General features: G+C 37.3%; 1 protein-coding gene across 2 annotated transcripts in view; it reads right to left on the reverse strand.

Annotated features, from left to right (window-relative positions):
* Positions 1-10,797: 10,797 nt before the first annotated feature.
* Positions 10,798-19,466, reverse strand: part of col5a1 (procollagen, type V, alpha 1) — a 97,942-nt gene continuing 89,273 nt past the window's right edge. Inside the window, exons 56-66 of one of the 2 annotated variants that reach the window (XM_084136163.1) lie at positions 19,331-19,384; positions 19,186-19,239; positions 18,895-19,002; positions 18,744-18,797; positions 18,400-18,435; positions 18,205-18,258; positions 16,578-16,839; positions 15,802-15,914; positions 14,015-14,083; positions 11,173-11,406; positions 10,798-11,084 (exon numbers count right to left, since the gene is read on the reverse strand). In XM_084136163.1, coding sequence (XP_083992289.1) covers positions 10,938-11,084; positions 11,173-11,406; positions 14,015-14,083; positions 15,802-15,914; positions 16,578-16,839; positions 18,205-18,258; positions 18,400-18,435; positions 18,744-18,797; positions 18,895-19,002; positions 19,186-19,239; positions 19,331-19,384 — 1,185 coding nt within the window. In that variant the 3' untranslated portion in view covers positions 10,798-10,937. Of the gene's footprint in view, positions 11,085-11,172; positions 11,407-13,892; positions 13,962-14,014; positions 14,084-15,801; positions 15,915-16,577; positions 16,840-18,204; positions 18,259-18,399; positions 18,436-18,743; positions 18,798-18,894; positions 19,003-19,185; positions 19,240-19,330; positions 19,385-19,466 lie in introns of both variants that reach the window. The other variant, XM_084136164.1, reaches the window with a different exon arrangement.

Below are 19,466 nucleotides of genomic sequence, written 5' to 3' on the forward strand. Positions count from 1 at the left end.
ATGAGCAGCGTCAAACACAAACACTCTAATGAGGCCTGCATAAGAACAGCTGGTGAGCACACACACACACACACACACACACACACACACACACACACACACACTCTCTCTCTCTCTCTCTAATGAGTCCCGTCTCAGAACTGTCACCCTGAACTCTGAAACGCCAGCTGAAGAATCGCAGCTGATGGGAATGAACCATTTTACTCTGGATTATTCCGGTATTCTTTTCCCCGTTTATTTAAAAAAGGAATCGTACGTTTTGTACTTTGCAGTGTGGAATTCAGTTACATTTGTGCTTTATTTGCATTAAAGGTGGACTGAGTCTCGTGTTGATATTGTATATTTGCAAATTAATTAAATTAACTGGACAAAATGTCAGTATTCAGTAGAACGAGTCCTTTCTCTTAATACATGTGGTTTGTTTTTTAGTGGGTATTCAACTGAGCTAAACATTAAAAAATAAATAAATAAACAAATCAGCTGATATGACACAGAACGTAATTTTTGTCATAAAGCTAAAAGTATAGCCTTTTTTTCTGCGTTTGTTCCGACTCGTGGACAGTCTGCGTGACGTCGATTTCGTCATCAGCCCAGTCCACTTACATCCAGCTCAGCTCATCCAGCTCATATGCAAATTAGCCCCGCCTCCACTCACTCACTCCAGCTCAGAGATCCACTGGTTGACGATCACACGTTGACCTGATTGGTTACAAGGTAGTTTGTGACGTCAGAAACACCAGCGATTTCAACCCGTGTTTTTGGTTCACTGCAGTTTTAAAGAGAAAATACTCAACAATGGTGTTGAATGGTTATGAATTTGCACATGGTTTGTCTTAAAGCATATTAAAAACACCACATAGACATATAAACAACATTAAAAGCTTGATTTTCACCACGGGGGGACTTTAAAACAAATCTGAAATAATGCGAGCTAACGGCTTCAGCTAAAAGCAAATAATATCGATTAACAATCAGTATGGCTGTCTTTAACGGTTTATAAGTTATCATTCAAAATTAGTTTGCCAATAGAGTAATTGAATTACTTCCGGAACCCGACCAGTCTATTGACCACTCAAAAACAAAGACGTACTTCTAAAAACGCAGAGTTGGCGTTGAATTTTTTTAATGCATCTAGACTTTGCAATGTTTTGCATTCCACTGCCCTGCATTTTTAAACGAAAAAGTCATTGTGTGAGTGGCCCCGAAGCATATGTGCTGAATTCATCCATCTGCGCTCACGGCAAAATAAACCTGGGCCTTTAAAGTAAATCTCAAGACAAATAAACCCTACTTTATATGTAAAATACTTGAGAATCAATCATTACAACAGTAAAATGATTGACAGTTACCCAGGACCCTCTCATCTTCAGTCGGATCTTAGAACCACATCCTCGATCTTTTGCATCAAAATACATACCAGAAATACTTGCATAACATCACCTGTCACATATGATGTTTGTACCACACGTCGCTTTCTAAAAGGCAGCAAACAAAGCTCAAGATTGAGAAGCGCCGTGGAGGTTTTCACCAACACATTTTTTTAGTTCAGAACTCCTCCAGCTAAGACTTTTTTCAACAGCATCTTTTTATCCTTTCACAGGCTCATATGACTGATCAAACCGAGTGACAAAGAGAGAGAAGCACAAAGAAAACTTGAGAAATGATTAAGAGAACAACACTCTGAAGGTAAGAAATATATCTGACGGAGAGAGAAGTGCTGAGATCCTGTTGATAAGGTGATGGAGGGATTGTTTTTAGAGGAGTGCAGGTGGAATGGCGTGATTGGAAGGGAAACCCTGAGGAGTGTTGATCGTGTGTGTGTGTGTGTGTGTGTGTGTGTGAGACTCGTGCTCATTAGTTTAGAGGTTTAAGTTTAAACCTGTCAGTATAGGGTGACTGAAACGCACCCGCCCGCCCACAATCACTGTCAGTTTAACGAAGAGAATGAAACTGTTCCTGAGGAGAAGATAAAAATAGTCTGAGAAAGAGAGAGAAATTGAGAGATACCAAATAAAAAAATAAGAGCTTACCATGGAGGAATATAGCTAAAACTGTCATAAACATACAGGCACCAGACACACAATCAGATGTAATTCTAATTATGTATATTATATATGAAATATTTTAGGTATTATTTATTTAAATACAGTGCTATGCATAAGTTTAGACACCCATGCTAAAGTTGACTAAAAAGAGGAATAAAAAAATCATCTTTTGGAAATCGAACTTAATGCCTTAATTAAAAAAATTAGGAAAAATCCAACCTTTAAGGACACCAATTTTCTTTGTGAATGAATAATGTATCGTCAATAAATAAATGTTCTTCCTTAAAATACAGGGTGCATACGTTTGGACACCCCTATGTTAAATTCCCATAGAGGCAGGCAGATTTTTATTTTTAAAGGCCAGTTACTTTATGGATCCAGGATACTGTGCATCCTGATAAAGTTCCCTTGGCCTTTGGAATTAAAATAGCCCCACATCATCACATAGCCTTCACCATACCTAGAGATTGGCATGGTTTTATTTCAGTTAGCCTAATAGCTGGTTTGATTTGCATTGAGAGATGATCTTATGGAAAGTACTCCATGCCAATCTCTAGGTATGGTGAATGCTATGTGATGATGTGGGGCTATTTTAATCCCAAAGGCCAAGGGAACTTTATCAGGATGCATAGTATCCTGGATCCATGAAGTAACTGGCCTTTAAAAATAAAAATCTGCCTGCCTCTATGGGAATTTAACATAGGGGTGTCCAGACTTATGCACCCTGTATTTAAAGGAAGAACATTTATTTATTTACGATACATTATTCATTCACAAAGAAAATTGGTGTCCTAAAAGGTTGGATTTTTCCTAATTTTTTTAATTAAGGCATTAAGTTCGATTTCCAAAAGATGATTTTTTATTCTTCTTTTTAGTCAACTTTAGCATGGGTGTCTAAACGTATGCATAGCACTGTATATATATATATATATATATATATATATATATATATATAATATTTAATCTATCAAATATTAATATTACAATGTGCCCCAATAACGTAGTGTCATACATTTTCCTAATTTATTCTTCAGCAAATATTAATATAGATTTCATTAATTGTGACTCAAGTAAAATTTTTTATATATAAATCGATGAACAGCATAGTTCAGTCCTCTTGAAATGGTTTTGGACTATTTTGTTCAGCGTTTGTTTCTTGCTGTCCTCCGTTAGCTTGTTCCTTGATTCATGTATGGCTTCTCTTTTGATATGCCATGAATTTTTGAAGTCTCTTGTGTTCACGTGTAAGGTAGAGCTTTTGAGGTGTGATGTGAAAGTGAAATCCAAGTGCAGTTTGTTTAACAAAAGATCATACTGTACAAGACAAGACACTAAACAAAACTCAGCAGATGACATGACTAAACCTGACTTAACTTCACAGAACTGCATGTTCAAACTTATTAAATGGTGATAAAACATTAATTTAACACACTCTGCAATATGTAACTTTGTCATTACAAGAACTGAGGTGAGACTGAGAGCCGAAGTGAAGGTTTGTTGACCTCATGATACATGCATATCTCTCTAAAGCTAGTGTGTCTCGTGTCAGGAGCTCAGCTGCTATAAAGATCCATTTAATCCATCTCTCTTCTTTCTCTCCTCATTCACTCTCTCGTGCTGAAGTGGAAAACACGGTCAGCATCACCATCTGTGTGTGCTGAGGATCAGGTGGCTGTTTGCTGCGATTAAACGTCTTCTAATCCTCCGGCTGCTCTTCTCAGAGCAAACAAACAGAGAGAGCAGGAGGAAGAGCGTGAGCAGTGATGTTCGCTTTGTAAATGAACAGTTCTTTCTGATTAATATATCAAACTCATGAGTGAGCAGACCCAAAGAAAATTCAAACACTTTTTTTCAAGATGGTAAATGTAGGGTATGCAATTTTCGGTTTCTTACCAGAAACAGTATGCCATGACACTGACCAGATTCTTTGACTTAATTTAAATTTTTACTGTCAAACCCTCATCAGATTAATTCTGATTTTTCTGCAGTTTTTCGCCTTGTTTCAGAGCTGTGATCAAGACAATCTTCCCCTCGTCTCTCATCTTATGATGATACAATTCCTCCGAGACACAGGGAGCCTTCGTCATCGAGAGATCAGTTTTCATCAAGAGATCGTTCACTTCAGGAGGAGCAGTCGTTGTACGACAAGACAGGAACGGGAGAAGAAAGAGGAGATGACACCTCATCTGCGGATGAATAATTAAAAAAACGGATTGATCAAAGTGGGGCCAAACGCACCCTTTCATTCTCCTGTCATCAACACCCCGTTTGACTTCTGTAATAATTCATCTTTTTGTTCTCTGGCTGCGTAACATGGACGCTGATATTCTTGCTCCTGGGCTTATCAGGATGTCATATTAAGATCCCTAAAAACATCTTGATCCTCCTGACAGCAGCTTCATCTCTTCCAGTGAGAACACATCCCTCCTTTTCATCTCTCCCTCCGCTTCATCTCTCCCAGTGAGATCACATCCCTCCTCTTCATCTCTCCAATGAGATCACATCCCTCCTCTTCATCTCTCCCAGTGAGATCACATCCCTCCTCTTCATCTCTCCAATGAGATCACATCCCTCCTCTTCATCTCTCCAATGAGATCACATCCCTCCGCTTCATCTCTCCAATGAGATCACTTCCCTCCGCTTCCTCTCTCCCAGTGAGATCATATTCATCTCTCCCAGTGAGATCATATTCATCTCTCCCAGTGAGATCACTTCCCTCCTCTTCATCTCTCCCAGTGAGTTCACATCCCTCCTCTTCATCTCTCCCTCCGCTTCCTCTCTCCCAGTGAGATCACATCCCTCCGCTTCCTCTCTCCCAGTGAGATCACATCCCTCCGCTTCATCTCTCCCAGTGAGATCACTTCCCTCCCCTTCATCCGCGGGGGTATATGATGTAATTTTTATTTTATTTTTATTACTTGATAAGTTCCAGATTTTATGTATTTATTAATAAATTCAAAATGTATTTCCATTGGGCCTTAGATAGAAAGACTGACTTTTAGGTATGGATGGATGGATGGGTGGGTGGGTGGGTGGGTAGATAGATAGATAGACAGACAGACAGACAGATAGATAGATAGATAGATAGATAGATAGATAGATAGATAGATAGATAGATAGATAGATAGATAGATAGATAGATGATAGATAGATAGATAGATATGAGTTTAATGTGGTTTGATTGTAAATGAGTCTCTGAGTCTCCAGAGACAAACATCACACAGAGACTCTGATTTGATGTGTATGAATTTACACATCAGACGCATCTCTCCTCCTGCTTCTCTCTCTCTCTCTCTCTCTCTCTCTCTCTCTCTCTCTCTCACACACACACACACACACACACACACACACACACTTCTGAGTTCATCCTTCCACGGGCTGTGATAGAGAAATGTTCTCTGGCTTCTCTTAATGTGAAGCACATTCCTTCAATTCACTTCCCCAGATACTTCTGCACATAATATCGTCAAAGGTGCTCTTTCCATTTCAAAGCTTTCCTCTCTCTCTGTGAGAGTGATCGCGCCCCGGTGTCCTCGCTGCATGTGTGCGTTCATTTCAAACAGTCTTAAAGGCCTTGTTTGCTGTTACAGCTTTATTCTTTCATTCATGCTGTACATAAATTATAGCAACCTTTATTTCTGTAGCTGTCCTTCATGACGTCCTCTCTGCTTATATCACTGGAGGTATAATACTCAAGAATACAGTAGCTATTCAACAAGGCTATTTTCAGAATTAAAAAAAATACTGACATACTGCTCACAATATAATGCATACTGTCTAATGTCTACTATGTTTATTAAATGTAGTATGTGAAACTTTTTGCAACACTAAATATCAGTATTATTCAGTTATCACATGACCTTACCTTGCATGTTTACAGTAATTCCGTTATAGATAAAACATTTTTTAAATGCCTCAAATTTTGTGTTGAATACCTTAACAAAAAACAAAAAAACTAAAATTCTAAAGAACTGACGAGCAATGAGAATAGTTTGATAATTAGCCTGGTTTAACCGCTTAACCTCACATGACATGTTGTTGACAAGTTTTTTTTTTTTTATGTCTTTCCACGGTTGAAAAACTGTTTTGACGATTTTAATCCAATTTTGTATACGATTAGCCTACTTAACTTTAGGTAAAATAACTTAACCAAAATATGTTTCTACCGAACTGCCGAGCAATGAACATTGAATGACTTTCCTCTCATGAGGTAAATGTGACGTCACGTGACATATCATTCGCAACTTGTTTTATTTGCGTCTTTCCATGGTTGAGAAACACACGGTTTGGGGATCACACGAGAGATTATACAGTTCTGTAAGTTTTGCTGTATCTTTAAACATACTCTCCAATGTTCATTCATATAGTTATGATGCTATTTCATGCTAAATTTAGATGATCAGTTCATTAGCGCTCAGAACTCGTTTAAACTGAAGTGGCTGAATTTCGTCCTAAAAAACACACAGTTTGAAAGCTGAGAAATTGTTGTATCAAAAATAACATACAACACTTTACTCAATTTTATCTATAATAATCGCATTTCTCCCATAGACTGTAAAAAAATAGATTTCTCTACAAGCAGCTCATTCAAAATGAAAAGAGGGTGTCACCATAAGAATAGCATAGTCTACTAAAATACAGTAGCCTACAAATACTGTTTCTGTCAATCAACTATACATGCATTCTATAGCCTATTATAGTTTATACCATTAGGCTGACATGAAGTATGTAGTTGTACAAGGTAGACCTTCAAGTAGGCTACTATGGCAGCATGCATACCATTCTGAACATGCCCACTGATTTGGGAATAGAATTTTTTTTTTTTGGAAATAAGTTGCATAAATGAGGAATAAAGCAGCCTTTGCAGTTCTGTGCTGGTTTTGTTGTTTATGTAATTTGAATGGTTAGTGTACAGTAGCTAGATTATTTCTCGCACTTGACTTTGGATGTCAGTTTGATATTTCAGAAGAAAATTATGCAAATACAACTGCATTTGAATAAAAATTTACAAAAGTTTAAATTTTAGGCCCGACAAAAACACCTTGTGCATTTTCATCAGAGATAATAGGCTACTGGATAAACAAGATCTGTAAACCATCAGAGGAATAAGATTAAGTTTATTTCTTTACTGTTAAACTGTTTGGATGAGTAACATAAGCAGTGTGATTCTGGTCTTTCACAGCTGAGTCGGGCTGACGTGCTGGATATGTTAATGTTCTCCGTCCTGCAGTCGGGGCTGTTTGAGATGGATCTAGGCCATTGACACGGGGCTCTTGAGAAAAAGACTCCAGTCACTGAGCTCTGGGTTATTACAGCTGTCTCTGTGCACTTTACTACCTTCTGTTATAGAGAAAGATCTTGATTTGATTTATAATTAATATTGCACATTTTATTATAATTAAAGGGGCTATACATAGAATTCAGAAACCCTTGTTATTAGCGACACCTGTGGCCGTTAAGTGAATTGCAAACAGCAATTTATTGCTCGTGCTCGTGCAAACGTAACATACAAGAGAACGGAACGTGATTCAAGGTCTGACGTACACATCAAAGTTGTTTTTCGTTCTTTGCTTAGGGGTAAAGCGAAGTTGGAAATACCTTTGCAGCGATATTCTGTCCAGATAAGAACAATTCTCCATAGTCTGGACCATCCCATTTAACAACGCAGTTTGTGGCCTTCTAAGGATGCAGCCTCTGAACTGGGACGCAGCTATAGACAACCAATTAATAAATCAAAATTCTTACATATAGTCCTCTTATTAATAATAATAATAATCATAATAATAATAATAATGAAGACAAAAATTTGATAATAAAAAATACATAAATTAAGACCACTTGAGGATGCTTTTACTTCAGTATCTGCTGCAAGTCATCCACAAAAAAAACTAAAAAAAACATAGAAACATAAATTCTAATACAAAACATTTTCATGTTTTGAGGAAAAATGTCATTTGATGGTTGTCAGCCAACATTAGTTTTCACATCACAGACAGTGGTCCAAAACTATGTTGGAAACTTTAAAAGTTTAACATTTTATGTATTATAATATAAAACTAATATGTAAAATAAGAAATATTTAATATTTCTATAGGTGTCTAATCAAATGTAAGTAAATGTGTCAATCATGTGACTGCAGAGCCGGTCAGATTTTGCTCTTTGGAACATCAAAAATCATCAGTTTTTGTTCATATCATAATTCTTACCAGGATGATGTCATGCAATGAATGTATGCCCCTTTTTATTGAAATGTTTTCTCACAAATTTGAAGAAAAGGTGTGTATAACCACTGATATTTTTAAATTTAATTTTTCACAGGTCCATGCAACTCTACATTATATATCACACTGATAACAGTTATCAGATATAAAGATGTATATCTGATATCAGATATATATATATATTTATCAGATATCAAAAACACTACTGGTATCAATTAACATTTATTATTTTTTAAATAATACAATAAATATACTACAAAGGAACATGGGCTTTGGTAGAGAGTTACAACAAACATCGCTCTCTCTCCATTTCACAATGAAGGACAGGCCTGTTTTCATCGGAGCGCTGTGAGGATGTATCATACCGCTGATAAAAGAAATTGTGGCTGTGGGAAGAAACATCAAAAGAAAGCTTAACAATTTCATGCATACAGGAAAGTTTTAATGCTTCAAAAGACATACAAGGGTGGGTGGACACAGTAAACTTGAATTTATTGACACAAAACCAATACCTCTTCTATCTGCTCATACACAGGTTTGACACGACCGAAAAAAAACAAAAAAAAACAAATAAACAAACATTACAAAGACAAAACAACAAAACAGAATAAACTTTATTGGCAGCATTACTGCTGGTTTTGAAATATACAGAAGAATTGGTTGAAATTCGTTTCGTTTCGTACTGATAAAATTGTGTCAAAACTGCATATTCCATGTTGAATCCACTTAAAAGAAACAGTTCAAGTCATATTTAATCAAAAATTGGAGAGCAAGATTTTGCAGTAGCAGGTCTAGTGGTCAAAAGCGGGAACAAAAGGGTGCAGGAAAATGTCTAGTGGCAAAAGATGATAGATGAATAACAAGATGGCTCTAGTCATTGACAACAAATCTTCACAATTCTGACAGGTGAAGAAGGAATATATGCTAGCGAATGTACAACATACTTGAATAATCACACAACACAATCTGATTCTTGGTCTCTTAAATTAAGAGAAATCTCTTTGGAAGGAAAGCTGAGTTAACTATTCATTCCTCTAAGCGTTTTGGTTAAAATATTCACAGAACCCTCCAAAAATATCTAATCAAAAGGTCCCAAGCTAATTCTCCAGAGCGGTTTCAAATGCTAAAACTTTAAGTGTGTGTTAAAAGGCGTTTCATTTCCAATGCAACAGCTTGTTTTCAAGCTAACTAGAGTAACACTTTACATTACAGGGTCCATGTTACACAACAGCATTAACAGTAATTGTGCTCCAATTAACCATTTCCAATAAAGTTCTTAATGTAAATAGACTGTGCTATGAACACTGTAATGCAAAGTGTTGAACTTAAGCCTTTGGAAGACCATCGATTATCTCCATATGTAGCAATCCGGACATTGTCAGATGTGCTGAGGAATGATAACAGAAGAAAAATGTGTTCTCATCTATAAATGAATATGATTTTATGGCATGCATAAAAGTACTTGGCCACCTCGGGAAGCAAAGCTAGGACTTTGACAGAGGACGTGGAACCACTTGGGCATCACCGCAGAGCCGCTTTCAGTTACAACAAACAATTACAAGAAAAAAAGGTATATATTGGTAGCACCACAGACAGAAGGAAATAGCACCTAGTTTACTGATATTGTGTTTCCTCAGTGTGACGGTGTGCTCTTCTGATACAGGGAAGCACAGATTCATGAACATCAGATCAGAGATTCCCCTCATGCACACGGGTCGCAAACTCACAGACCCCGGAAGCCAGTTCAACATGACAGGTAGCAAATTAATGCTCACATTACGGATGTTTCTTTTATTGTCATTTTGTTGTTTAAATTACAAAAAGATGTTGTTCACACCTGCAATAAGACATTTTGTTGCTGTTGCTTTTTTGTCGTACTTTAATAATTTCCTTTATTTTCTTTACTTCAGGTCAGGTTCACTGGAAATTTCCTCAGGCTCTTTTTTTTTTGGGGGGGGGGGGGGGTCAGTTATTTATTTGTTTGTGATTTATAAAAAAAACCCCAAAAAATCCAATAACCAGCAGCTCTGTCCTTATCGCTCAATGGGTTCACATGCATGTTTTGAAGCCAGAACCAAAACAAACACTTCACCAGAAAAAAAAATATACAGAAAGTACTTACAAACATAGAAAAAAAAATATTTATATATATTTATATATATAATTACCATTCCAGGGAATGGAAGACAAGTATGCACAAAAAAACATAAAGCTTGAAATGAAATTGGAACAACATAAATCCCAAGCAAACAAACCGACTGAAAAGATTTCTCGTACGAAAATGCCGAACCGGACGTGCGCAGCGCTACGGGTCCATGAACAAGCGGGAAGTAAAAAGATGGATCTAATCTGTCTATACAGCCTGTGGGAGGGGCAAAGAGTCAGACGAGCGTAAAGTGGGCGGGGCTGGGAGAGACATGAGCAATGACCTCATCCAGTTTCAAAACTTGCATGTGATGCAGAGGGTACACTGAGGTTAAAAAGGTTGCTCTGTTATAAGAACCCATTGTTAGACATCCATTCTTTCTTTTATCCTTACTTTGGTATCTGTTGGGTTTGTTTGGAAACACAAAACTTTACAAATAAGTCATCCTATTTCTTTCTTGTGTTTTGTTTTGTTTTTTTCGGAGAAAATGAATATGTTTTGTTCGCGTGTGCTCGCTGAGCAGTCTTAGCCGATGAAGCAGGCCGGTCCGACCTCAAAGCCGAACTTCTGCGTTGCTCCGCCGAAATCGTTAAACATAATGTCAACAAACGGTACCTGCTCCACTTTCGGTGTGTTGATCTCAAGAATAGTCTTTTCATAGCCCTTTTTCAACTGCGGGAGGAAAGAAATGAACATTGCTTAAGTTATGAGAGATTTCAGTTTAAACTTGCAAAAAACACAACGTATTTCTGGCTCTTACCGCGCAGCCGTCGACGGCGGCTCTGATGTACGGGTTGTTATCGTAAGACATTTCCTCATCGTTGGAGCCCAGGAATCGGATGGCTTTATCGTAATTGTCCAAATCCTGGTCGTGCCAAGCAACTGACTGGTAACAGTTGTAGGTCAGGTTCTGTCGAGCCGTGGCACTGAGTAAACGCAGGAATGTCATCTGCACCACTCCGATCGGATTGCCCTCCGCATCCACGTACGAGAGCTGCACAGAGAAACAGACAACAGTGCGTTCTAGATAACGGCTGGACCAACGCCCCCTAGAGGATCTGCTGAAAACTACACATCACACCCCTCCGGTCCAATGGTACTTTATGGTCACTGACTACTTGTGTTGGGGAATGTTACTTTTAAAAGTAATGTGTTACAATATTGAGTTACTCTCTGAAAAAGTAACTAATTGAGTTACTTAGTAACTTTTCATGGAAAGTAATGAGTTATATTACTTTTCAGTTACTTTTTCTCACCTGGCTGGAGTTCTATTTTTGGCAAATGTAAAGGCCTTTTCACACCAGAAGTGAAATGAATAAGTCATGTTCACATTTAGTCTAGAAATATGATACCCATCATGTTTACACAGTGCACACAACGCCTTACTCACGATTTCGCTCAACATGGGGACAGGAGGTGTCAGTCATTAGTAACTTACAAAAACTCAGATATTTTGTTGTAGGTTTAAAAGTACTGCATTACTTTACTAGTTACTTGAGAACAAGTAATCTGATTACGTAACTTCCATTACTTCTAATGCTTTACCCCCAACACAGCTGACTACTGTTTAAGATTTGGGTATAAAAGTCTACAATGGCTAAAAAAAGAAACAAACTTCTTGTTTAAGGAATATTTCAGATTAAAAAATACAGTAAAAACAGTATTATTTTTAAATATTATTACAACTTTAAAAAATATATATAAAATAATTTTATATATAAAAATATATTTAAATATATGTTAAAATGTAATTTATTCCTGTGATCAAAGTGAATTTTCAGCATCATTACTCCAGTCTTCAGAGTCACATGATCCTTCAGAAATCATTCTAATGTGATGATTTGCTGCTCAAGAAACATTTCTTAGTATTATCAATGTTGAAAGAGTTGTGCCGCTTCATATTTTTGTAGAAACTGACTTTTTTCAGGATACTTGATGAACAAAGTTCAAAAGAACAACATTTATTTGTCACTTTTGATCAATTGAATGCATCCTTGCTAAATAACTGCCTCATATACACGTTTATCTGTGGTTAAAGCTTTTAACTTTGATCCTCAGTCAGGTAAGAGCACAAAACTCTTTTCCCAGTACAGATATGCTCTGCATGTATTAAACACCAAAATTCATTTACACATTCAAACATGGATTTTAAACTCATTTTTTTACAGACTCCAGTGAAAAATATCACTAATATATTCAAATGAGTTGTTCTGGTTTATATGCAAATTCTCCCCTTGTGGTGTGATGCAACATTTGCATTACGGAAAATATGCAAATGTTTTGTTTTCATTCTTGAATATACCAACCCATGTTTAGAAGAAAACTCCATCTCCTCTGATCCACAAACACACACACGTCTGACTGAGAGAGCGAGCGCATGCTCCATGCACACACACACACGATATACTTACGATTAGGAACTCCGCTCACACACTCATATGCATTGACCTTTCATGCATGCATGCAACCCACCAAGAACACCTGTCCATGACCACATTACCTCATGATCACAGCTGCATGTCAACAGAGACTGAACCCAGAAGCTCAGTGAAGTGACTGAGATCCACCACAGACACAAAGGATCTGTTCCAAACGCCAGTGAACAGCTTAATATCTAGTATATATCTTCTAAGGCAGCAGCTTGTGTGAAATAGATCCTCATAGTGACGGATTTGAAATGCTCTTTCTTGGCAGCACTTAAAATATTATCAAAATAATCACATGAAGCATCACACAAGAGCTGCGTCCTAAATGGCATGCTCTCTTGAGTAGGTTCTTATTTTTAAGTAATTACTTTACAACCGCTAAAAAAGAATGTTCTATGAATGTGTATAGTATGAATGTAATCTGGACGTACTACATTCGCCATGTTGTCATTATCATAAGACCTACCAGTGTCGGTTACGCCTCTTCACTGCCATTCACAAATCCTAAATTTTATTTATAGTCAACATTTCCCTCGTATCTATTTGCTGCTTTCCACTGAGCTCATCTAAATGCTTTCAGTGATCATCTTCTCCACAAAAGGTGTGTGAAGTTCTATAACAAGGTATCTTATATGGAAGATGTTTGATACAGCCTTTGTTATCGTCGTGTAGGTGAGTATCTTACTAGCGTTTGAAGCAGATCTACGATCATGTTAACTGACTCAGTCACTTCAAGGTGATTTTCTCAAACTTACAGGAACAGAAGACAGGATGGATTCCACCAGTCAGACCTTTCACATACAAATCTGTAAATCTAAGGTTAGTTAGGGTTTACATTTTTTTTGGGTCAACAGACTGACTGATGTCTCCGCCTACAGCCCTCAGATTACCCATAAGTCTGTGCAAAGACACTTTGCTTCTGTTCTGATGATGACCATGCTCGTCCATGAAGAGACCCGAGAAGCATGCAGAAGCACGGGCCTTCGAGAGACCGATCGCCCAGGATCCCTGGACCCTCGGCACCGGGCCCCTTCTCTCGTGCATTCCTACTTACCATTGACCCTCTCTTGTAGCGACTATACCATGTGCCTGGACTGTCTTTGGGCCAGCGAGCCATTTTGCTCTGTAAAATAGGAGACTGTTTCAGGAGGACAAAAAAAGAGGAGTCACTCTTACCAGTTTACCACGTTTGAATTCACTGAACCACGACCCTGGATTCTCCTTCACCCAAGAGGTGAGTCTGGCCTGAGAGAAAGAGAGAGTTAGCTGGAGTCAATACTGAAGAGAATAAGAGAGTAGAAGAGAGCCAATGGGAATCTGTTTTTCAGTGTAGTTGTCAATCTGTCCGAGGCAGGAGCTTTCACGTTCTTGCATCCAGTTTGCACAATGTTGTAACTATCATGCACATGTAGAGGAATGTCTTTGGCCACTGTGTTGTAAATTAACACATTATTCCAACAGCCATACAACTAATACAATGCAAATATTTCTATACACAACTATAATCTAATCTAATATATAATCATACATATCTTTTGCTGAGCAAACAAAAAAAGTGACAAAAATCTTTAAAAAAAAAATAATATAATGTAATATAATATAAAAAAAATTTGCTGAGAAAACTAAAGTGAGTTAAAAACCTAAATAAATGTTTTAAAAAATTATATAATAATAATGTAATTTTTAATATAATGAAAGAATTTATCTTGCTAAGTGAACTAAAAAAAATATCTTAAAAACCTACAAAATATGTTTTAAAAATAATAATATAATTTTGCTTTCATGAACATTATGTACACAGTAAACAAAAATGCCTCGAAAAATTAAAAAAAACCTAACAAATTATTTAAAATGTTTAATAAGTTAATTTAATTGTGCTAAAAACCTAAATATATATATATATTATTATTATTATTATTTTTTTTTTTTTTTTTCAAGATACATTTTCACATCCAGTGTTAAGGGGGTCATAACATTCATGTACAATAATAACAATATAATTTTAATTTTATGAAATAATTTGTTTTACGAAGTAAACAGTAAACAAAAAACGCCTTGAAAAATTAAAAAAAAAAACCTAACAAATTGTAACAAAAACCTAGAAGAATTTTCTTTTTTTTAAATCTAATAAATTAACTTAATTATATAAAATATTTTTGCTGAAAAAACAACAATGTGAGAAAAAACCTAATAAAATAGTAATAAAAAATGATTTTCTTTCAGGATGAATTTTCATATCCATTGTAATGGGGGTCATTCACAACCATTTATATGAGGCAAATTACACTTGCTCTTTTGCTAAGTGAACAAAAAATAACCTAAAACTTGGCCCCAAAAAATTATGCATCCAGTGTGAAGAGGTCCATCAAAATACAAAGGTTGGTTTGAATGAATAGCTTGCCAAGGCAAATATTTGTGCTTGGGGAGAATAGGCCTGAGGAGATTATTGTCTGTTGTTGGCTGCATCTGCTGGAGTGAAGCACTGAAGTTAGTTCTGTTGTTTGTTTGTGAGAGTCACCTTCACACCCCACTGAGTGATTCTCCATCAGTGACTCTGATTCTCAGACTCATTAAGGTAAGTAACTCATCACACTTGTGTGCAGAATCTAATACAGAATAAATCTTCAGTTGAGTTGCTCGTGCAGACCTTATTTAGTTTGATGTGAACAGAAAATACAGTCTCTGAAAGAAAGTACAGGCCGTCCAATCTGTCATTATGATGTGACGGGTACATCTTCCCGTAAATTTTCAGTAGACAAAAAAACAGCAAATCTCTAGAGGTTTTTCAGGAATCCATGGACTATCCTTGAAATGCGAGTTGAATTTAGTGTGTTCATCTTAATTTTGATATGTGATGCTTTTAAAAGTGTTGTTGTGCATTGTGATTCTGACATCAGATCTGGACTGTTGGGAAGTCGTCCAAAAGTGTTTCGTTTTGTGGCTGTCAGGAGAACATTTCTTACCCCTTCACTCTTTTTCTCAGGGAAGATGCAACTCTCGCCACCCGCTGTGAAGTTACAGTACACTTTGAAAGAGTCTCTAGAGCATCCCTGGTTCGGATCAATCCAGTATTCGCCTGAAAAGAGAGGAAGAAGGCCGATCCATCATAAGCTAAATGCACTATGTTGAAAAGTTCATAAAGAGATCGTAAAACTAATCCATATGAATTGAGTGGTTTAGTCCAAATTTTCTGAAGAGACTCAATCGCTTTATATGATGAACAGATTGAATTTGGGCTTTTATTCACACATAAAAATTCATCAACTCACACATCAGTTGTGGTAAACGGAAGCTCAAGCAGGTTCGCTTGACTTGACAGGTGAGAACCAATGAGGTTCATTCTCGTGTTACGCAACACGTTTGTGTTTCCGCAATGAGGTTTGTTCTCGTGCGTCAAGCAGGTTGGGTTGACCTTCAGTTTATGTTCGCTGATCAATGTTTATATGTGAGTTAAATATTAAATTAATCATATAAAGCAATAAAGTCTCTTCAGAAAATTTGGACTAAACCGCTCAATTCATATGGATTATTTTTACGATCTCTTTTGTGAACTTTTTAAGCATCAAAGTGGTAGTTGCGTAGCTGATGAAGATAATTGTAATTAAAAAAAAAAAAAAGTACTTTAATTTTATGTTACCATATCTATACTGCTAGATTTATGTATGTGTGTGTGTTTGAGAGAGAGAGAGAGAGAGAGAGAGAGAGAGAGAGAGAGAGAGAGAGAGGGAGAGCGAAATACCATCTGGGAAATCCGGGTGGCACAGCTGTAGGTCTTTGCAGGTGCGGGCGGGGTTACTCTGTGTGCCCAGAGGATGTTTCATCTGTTCAATCTCCAGTTTGAGAGAGTTCAGAGAGCCGAATATCTCCTCCATGCCGTCCTCATAGTCTTTGTAGTTGGCATCTGCAGCGTCGTCCATCATCTGGCTGGCATCAATGTTCCTCTTTGCCCGTTTCGGGCTGGACTGGATGGGCAGAGGGTGGATGACATCACCAGGTGGACCCTAGACGAGAAGGCAACCGTTAATATTCACGTCATGCCTTAAAGCGATAGAAAAATATTAAGAGTAGAGGTTTAAAATTCACAATGTTTGGCTGGTTGCTAAGGTGTTGTTAGGCAGATGCTAAGGTGTTCTGAGTGACAGCTAGGATCTTCTGGGTGGTTTCCAGTGTGTTGGGCGGTTACTAGGATGTTTATTGGATAATTTCAGATAGTTGTTAGGGTTTTGCTATGTGTTTTTTAGGCTTCTACTAAATTATTGGAAAATGTGGTGGTGCTTACCCATATAAAATTCACCATCTCAATGTTTGGGTGGTCACTAGGGTGTTGTTAGGCATTTGCTAAGGTGTTATAAGTAGTTGCTAGGGTTTTCTGGGTGGCAGCTAGAGCGTTCTAAGTTGTTGCTAGGGTATTGCTAGGATATTTTGGATGGTTCCCAGGGATTTGCTTGGTTGTGTAAAATTTGTTACGACAATGTTTGGGTGGTTACTAGGGTGTTGTTAAGCAGTTGCTAAGGTGTTCTGAGTGACTGCTAAGAACTTCTGGGTGGTCGCTAGTGTTTTGTTTTTTTGCAATGTGGTTGCTAATCCGCTACTAAATTGTTGGAAAATGTGAGTGTTGCATGCTTGTGCAAAATTCACAACATTTGGGTGGTTACTAGGGTGTTGTTAGGCAGTTTGCTAAGGTGTTCTGAATAGCTTCTAGGATGTTCTAAGTGGCTGCCAGGCCGTTACTTCATTTGTTGGAAAACATGAGTAGTGCTTGACCGTGCAAATATTTTAGTGGTTGCTAGGATGTGACTTTGTGCTTTCTAAGGTGTTCGGGGTATTCAAGAAGCCATCACTAGGCAGTAACTAGGGTGTTTTGGGTGGTTTATATGGATTTTCTGGAAAGTTTGCAAGTTGGTCGCCAGGGCATCACATTCTTCACACTTCTAATTGTTTCCTATTCTATTTCTGACTCTACAAAGAAATGTGGCAAAAAGCCCAGTAATAAAAACTACAGTAATAAACCTAAAAAAAAAACCATTACATCTAAACAATTAGAACTTTACACTGACATTAACTGAACACTTGCATTTCTCTTTGTGACCTGAAGCTGTTGTACTCAGTGTGTGGAAACAGAAACCAATACAATTTGTAGATATGTAATATCAGGTTTTCTCAAGGAAGCAATAACCACAGAATCTCTCAGAGGAATATTAACAGATTCGGTTTACACAACGTAATAGACCTCAATTACACTTATGTAACATCTACTGCAAAATCATCTGTTAAATTATGCAGTTATCTCACAGTGGAATAACCTGTTTATGTGTTTAGTTTGCCTTGTTTTATAGTTCAATTTTGTGTTGAACCTAGTTACGTACAGGAGCTCCAGGAGGTCCCGGGACTCCAGTTTCACCCTTCGGGCCAGTCTGACCCTATAGAGACAGAACCAGAAATAGGTTTAGCCAAAGGGATGCTAAACAAATCAGAGCTAATTAAAGATGATAAATGAATATTCTAATTAAAATACAAATTAAATTAACAGGAATATTTAAATAAGAACACAAATAACTTACAGATGATCCTTTAGCACCTTTAGGACCAGGAGGACCCTGAACAGAAGTGAAATACAAATATAAATCACAATGAAGAATTTATTCAATTTTACATATGAAATAATAACATCGAACCAAAATGGTTTTTTAGATGATGCCATAGGAGAACCGTTTAAAATGATTTTATTCTACAGTCTCCAAACAATAATTTAATGAACATTTTCAATCTCCTAAAAAACATATTTAACTTAAAAGGCAAAAATGGTTCTTGACAAGACAAAAGTTCTATGCTGAACCTAAGAACCTTTATTATTTCCTTTAGTGTACATCATAAAAGTTTTCAAAGAAATGTTAGAAAATGGTACCGGGTGACCAGGGGGTCCAATGGGTCCAATAGGTCCAGAGGGACCTGCAATACCCTGTAGAAAAAGACAGAGATTTTAAAGACTGCTTTACGAAAATACAGAAAGTTTATATTAGTTTTTATTGCTGTATGTGTGTAAACGTTTTTCATACATTGTCTCCTTTAAGTCCTGCAGTTCCCTGTGGACCCGGCAGCCCTCTGTCTCCCTTCTCTCCCTGTTCTCCTGGAGGTCCAATGAGTCCAATGAGACCAGGATGACCCTGAAACAACCCAAATTAATTTCTAAACTCAGCTGTAATGAACATATTCATAATCAATTACGCCAGCTAGAGTTCAAATGACATATACTGTAAAGTCATTACTTTGTTCCAGAAAGCTACCTACCTAGACAGCATGACTGTCCGGTAAATTAGGAGTGTCAAAGATGAATTTGCTTCTCTCACCTTTTCTCCTTTAATACCAGTATCTCCCTTCAGTCCAGGCAGGCCAGGAGGACCCTGAGAGCGAGAGAAAGAGAAGAGAGTGAGGACTGTGGATTGTCATTTGGACTGTAATGAACTCATTCCCAGAGGAATAACATGTTGGTACCATCGGTCCAGGGGGTCCATCAGGTCCAGGAGCACCAGGCAGTCCTTGTTCTCCCTACATCAGAACCAAGCAGATCAATTTATTAACACCAAATCAGAATCACTGCCATAGACAGAACTGAATATGAGGTATGGTG

This window comes from Abramis brama, assembly GCF_963993115.1.
Source record: "Abramis brama genome assembly, chromosome: 15".
In the NCBI taxonomy this organism is placed as follows: Eukaryota; Metazoa; Chordata; class Actinopteri; order Cypriniformes; family Leuciscidae; genus Abramis; species Abramis brama.